General features: G+C 41.7%; 1 protein-coding gene across 2 annotated transcripts in view; it reads right to left on the bottom strand.

Annotated features, from left to right (window-relative positions):
- ITIH3 (inter-alpha-trypsin inhibitor heavy chain 3) overlaps positions 1-5636 on the bottom strand; it is a 36185-nt gene extending 30549 nt beyond the window's left edge. Inside the window, exons 1-4 of one of the 2 annotated variants that reach the window (XM_042452753.1) lie at positions 5500-5636; positions 5107-5127; positions 2145-2311; positions 1885-1989 (exon numbers count right to left, since the gene is read on the bottom strand). In XM_042452753.1, the coding sequence (XP_042308687.1) occupies positions 1885-1989; positions 2145-2311; positions 5107-5127; positions 5500-5592 (386 nt within the window). In that variant the 5' untranslated portion in view covers positions 5593-5636. Of the gene's footprint in view, positions 1-1884; positions 1990-2144; positions 2312-2899; positions 2919-5106; positions 5128-5499 lie in introns of those variants that run through there. The other variant, XM_042452755.1, reaches the window with a different exon arrangement.
- Between the last annotated feature and the right edge of the window lie 4559 nt (positions 5637-10195).

Below are 10195 nucleotides of genomic sequence, written 5' to 3'. Positions count from 1 at the left end.
GAACGGCGGAACGAATTAATTTCGTAACCCGAGGTACCACTGTATAGTTGAATAGTTTAATTAGAAGAACAAATAGGTATAGCCGGCATAGCCAGCATGGTATGGTGGTCTGAGTGTTGGACTAGGACTCAAAGAAACCAGGTTTTGAATCTCTTATCAGCCCTAGAAACTCACTAGATGACTGTGTGCAAGCCACACTTTCTCAGCCTCAGAGGAAGGCAATGGTAAACCTCCTCTGAATAAATCTTGCTGAGAAAACACTGGGATACATTCCCCCTTAAGGTTGTCATAAATCAGAAATAACTTGAAAGCATACAACAACAACAAAATGAATCAACTGGGTGGGGGGTAACATTGCGATGAAGTATCTGATCTGGATGTTTTAAATCTTTTTCTTCTTCAGTAGTTCTCTCTAATGAATCTGCCAAACCCTGGTGCCCTGGAACCCTGGTGGCGCAGTGGTTAAATGCCTGTACTGCAGCCATTCACTCGAAAGCACAAGGTTGCGAGTTCAAGACCAGCAAAAGGGCCCAAGCTCTACTCAGGCTTGCATCCTTCCGAGGTCGCTAAAATGAGTACCCAGATTGTTGGGGGCAAATTAGCTTACTTGCTGTTCACCACTATGATCTTTGGAATAGCGGTATATAAATAAAACAAATTATTAAATTATTATAAATTAAACCTGTTTTTCAGTTCTTTCAAGATTAAAACAAAATGTTTATTCCATAATGTGAGTGTGCACATCATAAGAAAATGCTGTTGAAGATTATGGCTCCCAGTAGAGTGGAAAATATGTTCCAAGATTTAGTCTGAACTGTAAAGGACCTGTTCCAAGAAGCTCTCCAGTACAGGATCATTTCTAGGTTTATGTGTGTCTATATGGTGATGCTTTCAGATCACACTGTGTGACACCTCCAAGGGTGTGTCACTTGGTGCGCTTGTGGGAAGAGACTGCCTTCCAGTGTGTACTGCCATGCCTGTCCATGGATTGACCAGGTCTCCTGGAAACTGTAGTTCCTGGGAAGGACATGGTCCACCCTCCGGAGTCAGCAAGGAAGCCAGGATACTGTTGGCAAGCCACAGTAAATTCCTAGAGACCTCTCCTTTCACTGAATGGCACTGCAACCCCTTTGGACCTTGTAAACAAGGAGGGTAGACTGGAACAGCCCAAGACACGGACATTCCCTTCACATGCCTTTCAGGAAAATGAAAACAGAAGTGCAACACACCATCTTTGGCTTCCTTTTTGTATGCAGGTACTGCCTGCTGGAAATGTAAGTGGTTAGAGAGGGAAGACAAAAATTGGCTGCTTCTCCCAGTGCTTCATTGGTTTTGGTTATGCAGGCAAGAAGGTGGGGAAAGCAATCTCTTTCACACTGCATCATTAACATGTTGCTACCACTTTGACTGCCATGTCTCTATCCCATGAAATTCTGGAATTTGTCATTTCATGAGGAATTTCAAATTTTCTGAGACAATTCCTAGTATCTAATCAAACTACAAATCCCAAGATGCCATAGGATGCACCCATGGTCATTAAAGTGATATTAAAGTGATGTAATTGTACAGAATGAAGAAACCAGAGACATTTTCTAGCTATGAGAAACAAAGCTTTTTCAGGTCTTTTTTTTTTTTAAATGTTGTATGCAATCCTGTTCTTGAGCATACATGCTGTGTAAATGTGATGCCTTGACTCCTAGATCACATCCTCATGATAACAGAGCTACATTATCACACTACCCATCAGAGGTTGTCCACAAGGTTGACTAATGATCAACATAACATAGACTTGCCAAATCTCACTTAGATATATCTGCCCACAAATTTCTATCTTTTTTTCTTCACAAATAAACTATCAGAATATGAAAAAAATCTAATACTCACTTGACTAGGCCTGCTGTCTGTCCTTTTGCAACTGCCTGTTGATATTGCTGTTGGGCAGCTTCTTTTTCTTTTATAGTTCCAGAATAGGTGACTCCATCAATTGTCCTGTAGGAGAAAAGACAGATATCTGAAATTTTATGCAGACGTATGAAAATATTCTCATTGGGCAAAACAGCTTGCTCATTCCAGCTCTACTAGTTCCCACAAAGAGTGACTTGAGTGCTCACATCACAATGGTTCAGAAAATAAGTTTTACACACATGGTAAAATTGGTGATGAAGGCGGTCTTGGGGAGCTCGACATCAAAGAAGGCTTCCTTGGATACATTGGCCCTGTTGACAGCTCTACTCATGATGACATTATGGGAAAATCGGGAGGTAACTTTACAGTCCACTTTCATGCTGTAGATATCTATACCATCACTGTTCTGGAAAGAAGGAAATTGGAAAATCATCACCACTGGCTCAACAAGACTGGGAAATATGAACATCAGTCAAAAACACCACCCCTCTTACATCCCTGAACGAAGGTATTAGGATGATACACAAGTATGCATACATGGGTTTGTCATATTCTTCATTTACGTTTTAAATGATACCCTTCAAAGCTCTTAGGTGTTCAAACAAAAACATAATGGCCGCCATCCTGTTTGTGATTTATACATGCACAAGTGCAGTGTACACCCACATGTATATTTTTTTGGGGTCAACATCACACTACACTGTTATAGTGCTATTATTCCACTTTAATTGCCATGGCTGCCTCTTGTAGCATTCTGGGGTTTGTAATTTAGTGACACCTAAGAGCCAAATCCAAAATTTCTGGATGAGAATTCTAATTGCCCCTCCCTAAACTGCAAATCCCAAGATTCCACAGGAGGCAGCCATAGCAGATAAAGTGGAATAATAATGCTATAACAGTGTAGTGTGATATTTGTGGTGTTGGTCATTGCATTAGGTGGTATTGTCACCTTCCCACCAGAATAACCAACTCCCACCCCCACCCCCGAACTTACCATTTCACTGCAATAGCTGCCTCTCCATGGTTATTCATTCTCTGTAGAGAGTGGGGGCAGTCAGTTTGCTCCTAACTAAGGAGGAAAGGCACCAATGGCTTAGAGAGGAACAAAAGGTAAAGCTTTATTACAGGAACTCCCGATAGGGAAGTTTGTCAGGGTGCTAATCTAATCCAGCTACTCTCTTGGGGAGAGAAGTCTGGAAAGGAGATGAGGTGGAAGCATCCCTAAGAGTATCAGTTTACATCACAGGGGGGGACAAAGAGAAAGGGCACTGCAGATCCCTCAAATTATCCAAACTTATTACTACTACCAACTTGACTCTTCAGTGCTAAGCATTATTCATCCTTGACTCTCAATTCATTCTTGACTCTTCAGTGCTAAGCATTATTGCACTTCCAACATGGGGAAGAGTGGTGAGAATCAGAGAAGTATCTGTCTGTGTTCTTGTAGGCAGGTGCAGACTGATGACACCATCCATCAAGACCCCCAGAAGACCCCAGGGGATCTCCCTTGGCCTGTGTCTGGCTGTGGGGACTCTGCCCTGATCTCCCACCCATTTTACACCATCAGCTGAATTGCCATTGAATGAGGGGAGGGTGGAAGATAGACAGAGGGGCCTGGAGGGGTGAGAGGGGAGTTAAAGTGTAGTTGTACCTTTGGAAGTTGTATGCTATGTTTGGAAACCCTGGATCATTGTGTGTGAATTAGACCTGAGTAGTGGAGTCATTTTTTCATCTACTACCATCTCAGGGAAAATTTCCAGAGAATGTGAAGAATCAAGGCTCTCATTTTGTCAAGGTCAAAACTGCCTGAGCCAGGAGACCACCTCTTCTTCTCTTTGTTCTATGTTGCTTTAAAACTAAATGGGGGGCACCATATAGTCAGATTATATGGCTCTCATGTGACAGATCTCTTTTGCTCCCAAAAGTGCAGTAGCAGAGCTTGGAGAAGTTACTTTTTTGGACAATATGTCTCAGAGTCTGCCAGCCAACATGGAGGATACTAGGCGTCCTGGATCAAAAAATAAGATTTTGAAAACTCTGAGCAGCAGTTGAAAATCTCTTCCTTTGAATTACTGTTGTTTACTGTTATTGACTCAACCTCTTTGCCCTGTCCTTGGTTTAATTGCCAAGTGAAGCAACGCCACTGTGCAACATTTGGTTGCTTAATGGGTTTTTTGCTACATTGATGGGGGGAAATTTCGGGGATGCTTTGATTGTGGGTTCCTGCATGGCAGGATGTTGGACTGGATGGCTCTTGTGGTCTCTTCCAACTCTATGATTCTGTGAGATCCATTAATGATCTCCCAATCATGCTAGTCAACAGGTACATAATCTTGCTGCTGGGGCAATTGTGATATTGACAGTCTCTTCTTCCTTGCCCCACACTCCTTCGCTATTCCCAAGCAAGCTGATTACCTTTATTTTTATTTTCATTTCTATTTTTTCTTTTTAAAAAAAGAACTCTGAAATTGCAGTAGCAGAGCTCTAGAATTGCATGAAAAAGTTAAAATTAAAATAAATAACAATAAAATGAAATTAAAAACAAAAACAAAAGGCTTGCTGGAAAGGGAATAGGGCAAGGTGGTTAAGCTGGAGTCAGGAAGAGAGCGTGATGGTAGTTAAAGCAGTGATAACCCCATTCACACAGTTGTGGAACAGTGTGATACTGGCTGCACTGAAACTAGTACTTTTTTCCATTTTAAAAAAACCAGACATGATTGCTGTGAGAACGAGGCTCATATATTAATGCCCTCAGATTGCTCTGGCCTCAGATTCTGTCAGGCTCTCTGCACTCACTATATAACATTAAGATCTTATTTCCCTTTACCTCTTAAAATCTCCTCTTAATTCTCCTCCCCTACATTTGCTCTAATCCCGTGCACCCCATCTTGGCTCAACTATATGTTTAATTTCTCATTCAAATCACCACATGATACTGGAGGACCATTGTTAACAACCTGCATTTCAATATATAACGGTTGATTTCCCCTCAATGGAAATAAATGTACATCTGTTCCACTCTTGCTCTGAGGTGAATGGTGGAGGCCATGAACTCTAACCATGTACTGGAAATTTGTATATCTTGAAAGAATGATGGTGTGTGTGTGCTAAGAGTAAGTCCAAAACCAAAAGGATTAAGTTAAAAGTTTCCCCACTGAGTTTAACAGAAAATGTGCTGTACATAAATGGTATGGTACTTACAGCATCTGCAGCATTTCTTTTCTGTAAAGAAAAAAGAGAGAAAATGCACCATTATCTTACAATTATTACTGGAAGAATCTGGAAATATTCATAGTTTTATACAATACAAGCAACCAGCTTCAATAGACATACAGGAACCTTGGTAGCCCAAAAGAAAAAGCAGACTCTTTCCATATGATTAAGATTATGTTTTATTTCCAGAAGGAATGATTCATAAATAATTTCCCTTTTACTATCAGGAATATTTGATCATTCTAAAATAAATAAATAAATAAATAAATGAGGATGTTAAAAGTTGGAAGTGCGTTGACTTTAGGCAGTATTATGATTCTATGATTCTATGGCATTATAGATATGAAACATACTGTTGGTATGACTTTTTTGCACACTTACCTTGATGTTTCTGATATTATTTATAAAAAAATCAGATGATCCAAGTGCAGGAATCAGCACCAACAGAGCAAAAAACAGAAATTGGTTCCCCATGGTCGAAGAATAAGCACAAAAACAGTTAGCAATGCAGTCTTATAATGCAGTTTGCAAAATGTTAATAAGTAGCTCGAGAAAACTACCAAATATTTGTGTAACTGTTCTGTCAATAACAGTGCACAGTGGAGTCTACATTATCAAGAATTGGTTGTGGGGAGCTGATGGGGCCAAGGCCTAATGTCTGAGCTGCCACCATGCTAGCCAGTTTTCCAAGATATGGAAGGAAAGGGGGGATAGCTTGCAATCTCTTCCTCAAGTTGCTTTCAGCTAACCCTGATCATCAGAGAAAGCAGACTTCCCTGGATAAGGTGGCTAATCCCACCCTCTCGCTTTCTCCTTTTTAAAAAAAAAATATAAAAAAAGGAAGGACCAAGTCTGCAGCCATCCCACACTTCTTTTTTGGTCCCAAAGGAACTGTCAAACCAACAGCTGCAAGAGACCAGCAGCTGAGCAAAGGAAGCAGAAGCATATTTACTCACAAGTACCCCCTCTTTTCCAGAGAAAGCCTGAATGTGACATTTAAAATCTGGCAAAAGTGTTTGGGACAGCATACTTTGCTTCTGACAGAAGCAGTGGACTAAATCAACAAGGCAAAATGGATGAAAGCCCATGAGGGGATCAACACATATCTCTGACTTTGCCTAAAAGTTTCCTAGCCAAAGTATCTTCTTTTTTGTTCTGTTCTGTTCTATTCTGATCTTTAAAGGCTTCTTCATTCCCCTTGATCTCCTTATGATTTGCCCTACCCCCATTTCAGTTTATAACTCAACCTGATTTAAAATTATTAAAATATATATTTTTCCTTTCAATATTAATTAGGAAAATATGATTAAAAATAGCAGATGGTCTGCTGTGGACAAAGCAATGAAGTCAGATTCTGCTTCAATATCCCTGTAGAAGAAATGGTTTGCACCAGTTTTTTTTTTTTAAACTATCTGTTGGTGTTTTTAAACTGTCTAAACTAACAGTTACTTTCAGATGCAACAGAGGCATAGATGGAATTTGCCTTTTCATCTGGATCACACTCTGAAGTTTCATGGCCACATGTGTGCTGGTTTTCATCTGTGAAATGTTGGAGTGTATGAAAGTATGTGTGGCCTCATTGTTTAGGTGACCTTTCTATCATAGGTTAGCTATAACTGAAAATCACTATTCTAATTACTATAATTCTGAATACAAGAAAGTGAAGAGTAGTTTTAAGAAAAACATGTCACATTGCATCTATAATGCTGCTTACTACTGGGAGGCTATTTTCTTCAGTCTCTAATTTTAAAGGATTGAGTAATGGCACAGAAGAGGATTCCCAATCTTAAGGTGGTTAGTGGGTACATTTTTGACTGTAAAGACAATATCTTTGACACTGTTACAAAATGGCTGCCAATGATTTTATACTGTTTTAACAGGATAATTTTAACCGTGTAGATGAAATTATGAAAAGCAGAAACCCCAGAATTCTATAACATTGATCCATAGCAGTTAAAATGTCAAATTGCATTAATTCTGCAATGCAGATGCAGCATGAGACAAGCTTGCTTTGTATCTTTCAAAGAAGTTAAAGCACTGTGAAAGAATCTGAGAATACCTTCCTAGGGTCATTGTGTCCAGATACAGAAGACCCTCTCCACCTAGGGTTGCCATAACCCGGCTGCAACTGGGATTTTCCCAGTTTTGGCGGCACCTGCCCACTCCCGTCACGGGTGCCGCCAAAAACCGGGACAACCCCGGTTGCAGCAGGGTTGTACTGCAACCTGCGGGGCCTCGCTGCCCTCCTCCTCCTTCACCTCGCATGGCCGTGCGGAGGAAGAAGAGGGCAGCGAGGCCTGCGGCGGAGGAGGCGAAGGGGGAGGTGGCGCCTCCTGCACGCGGCCATGCCACCCTCTCCGCCTCCCTGCGGCTCCTCGCCCTCTTTCCCGGCCTCTCCGGAAACCGAGAAGGAGGGGAGGCCCTGGCGATCGCCAGCGGCTCCTCGCCCTCTTTCCCGGCCTCTGCGGAGACCGAGAAGGAGGGGAGGCCCTGGCGATCGCCAACGGCTCCTCGCCCTCTTTCCTGGCCTCTCCAGAGATCGAGAAGGAGGGCAGGCCCTGGCGATCGCCAGAGGCCCAGCGCTCTCTTTCCCGGCCTCTCCAGAGACAGAGAAGGAGGGGAGGCCCTGGCGATCGCCAGAGGCCCAGCGCCCTCTTTCTCGGCCTCTCTGGAGACCGAGAAGGAGGGCAAGCCCTGGCGATCGGCAGAGGCCCCCACCCTTTCCCGGCCTCCAAGGAGACCGAGGCGTCCGCAGAGGCTGGGAAGGAGTGTGTGGGGCCGCCAGCGATTAAATTTTGAAATGTAGGATACTTTTTTTTAAAATGGAGCCTCCATTTAAAAAAAAAAAGTGTCCTACATTTCATAATTTTGTCCTACATTTCCCCCGGTTTCGAGGTCCTGATTTATGGCAACCCTATCTTCACCCTTCCACATTTTTAAAGATCCAAAGATCAATATGATGTTCGGGAGGTCTCACATGATATGTTTTTGAGTGGATGTTGTCATTACATGGAAGCCAAAACCCTTCTTCCCTTATTTGACCCCAAAAGACATGAACATTATCTGATTATTTTTCCATCACCCGATAGTCTCATATTCTTTTCCAACACATTTCCAATCTGCGGATACCTTGCTAGGGTCATCTGTGTTCCCTTTTTTAAAAAAAGATCAAGAGATCCAGAGATGAAGATGATGTTCAGGAGCTCTCACGTAATGTTTTTGAGTTGATGTAATCAATAAATGGAAACCAAAGTCCTTCTTTCCTTATTTGACTACTAAATACTCCCATATTCTTTTCCAGCACGTTTCTAAAAATAATATCACCCGTTTTCTATTTCCCCCCTATTTCCATGAGGGGATCTGCAATAAAGAACCCAATTAGCTTTTTGTATTTTAGATTCTTCTTGTTGTGCAAAAAGAGAGATAAAAGTAGCACACCAGAGCAAAACCAAAATCTTTGGCCAGTGATTTCAGAAACTGTTTTGGAGAATAAGGTGCCAAACATTATTTATCTTTAGATAAACAAGCCAAAAGTGAGTAAATGTACTGTTAATATCACACCATCCCCAACATTTAGAAGTGACATTTTTGGCCAATCTGGATAGTTTGTTTGGGGTTAAATACCATTTGTGTATAATCATCAGATATTTTGTTCTATTAGGGCTGACCTAGATTTGAGGTGAGTGGAGGTTGATATTTGATTCCATTCATTATCTAATATTTTCAAGTTTAGTTACAACTCCTAGTCACATCTAGAAACTCAGCTGCTATTATATTTATGCTGAATTAGGAATGTATAAATCAGAGAGGCCTGACCCTGATGTATATTTTTGGATTTGTTGCACATTTTTTCAAAGATTGTCAGAGATCTGGGTATTTCCCTTTGTGACCATGTTAGAAGTAAAGGATGGTATTTCAAGTAGCTGAAGCCAATTAACTGTCCTTGATGCAACCTATGTAATCAGTTACTCTGGTTTGTTGGGCATAGCCATTTTCAATATATCCTACACTGTACTGTATAAACAGTATATTATGGCTTTTCCATTTACTGAAAGGTGATGAGTTAGCTTTATAACAGTACAATGGCAAAAGGGCTAGATATGAGAGGGTTCTGGGGCAAGTACTTATTTCCATTTGTTCCAAATTTTCAATAATGTTTTCAGCCAGGCATTTTGAGTCTGTTCGATGTTTTCTTTGGTGGCTTTAGTAAAAAAAACAGCAGCATCACTACAGGGATGCAGGGAGTCTGGACCACACTCACTGACACCTCAGAAGGCAGCTGACACCTGGTCTGGCTGTCCTCCTGCTTCAGGGCATGTGTATGCAGTGCTGCTGCCTACACCTGCCCCTTCCTTCCTGCTGCTGTAACTCTCATAGCCAAGAAAGCCAAGGCAGCGGGGAAAGAGATGTGCACACGAGCATGTGCCCTTTTCCACTGCCATAGTTCTCTCCACCAAGAAGGTAGCTAAGGCAGCAAAGGAGGGGTGAGTGAGTGTGTATGTGTGTGCCATTCCCAGCCCCTTTCTCTTCTTCTTTAAGTGACTGCCAAACACTTGCTGGCTGGAATTGCTCTAGTAAGCTGGCTGGGCAGGAACACTTCTCTGTGTGGGGGGAGAGTGATAGATAATGTCCATCTATGTCTAAATGGAGGTGTATTTCCAAAGGAAAAAGAGAGTGATGAGACCAGAGTGCAGGTGTGGAAGCACTCTGTGTGTGTGTGTGTGTGTGTGTGTGTGTGTGTGTGTGTGTGTAACCATCTCTTTTGAAGAAGCTTGACCAGAATGGAATATGATTCTGGATCTCATTTGTTCAATGATGGGACAGTGAGAACAGAAAAACTATCTTTGATCTTCCTCTGCTTCCATTTGCTGCTCTTTGCAACCCTGTTTTCCCTTGCACACTTTGAATTACTTCTATTTAAGATTGTTTTCATTTGTGTGAGCCCTGTCATCAACTTATATAGTTTGAATGCACTTTGGCTTTATGATCAGGTAGCTGGCTAAGGTTGGGTTTTATTTTATTTATTATTTATTTATTTTGCAGCTGTTAGGACAGGTATGGTTCTTATTATTTTGAA

Source organism: Sceloporus undulatus, chromosome 2 (genome assembly GCF_019175285.1).
Source record: "Sceloporus undulatus isolate JIND9_A2432 ecotype Alabama chromosome 2, SceUnd_v1.1, whole genome shotgun sequence".
Lineage (NCBI taxonomy): Eukaryota > Metazoa > Chordata > Lepidosauria > Squamata > Phrynosomatidae > Sceloporus > Sceloporus undulatus.
Note: the sequence above shows the minus strand (reverse complement) of the source record. Positions and strands in the feature narration are given on the sequence as shown.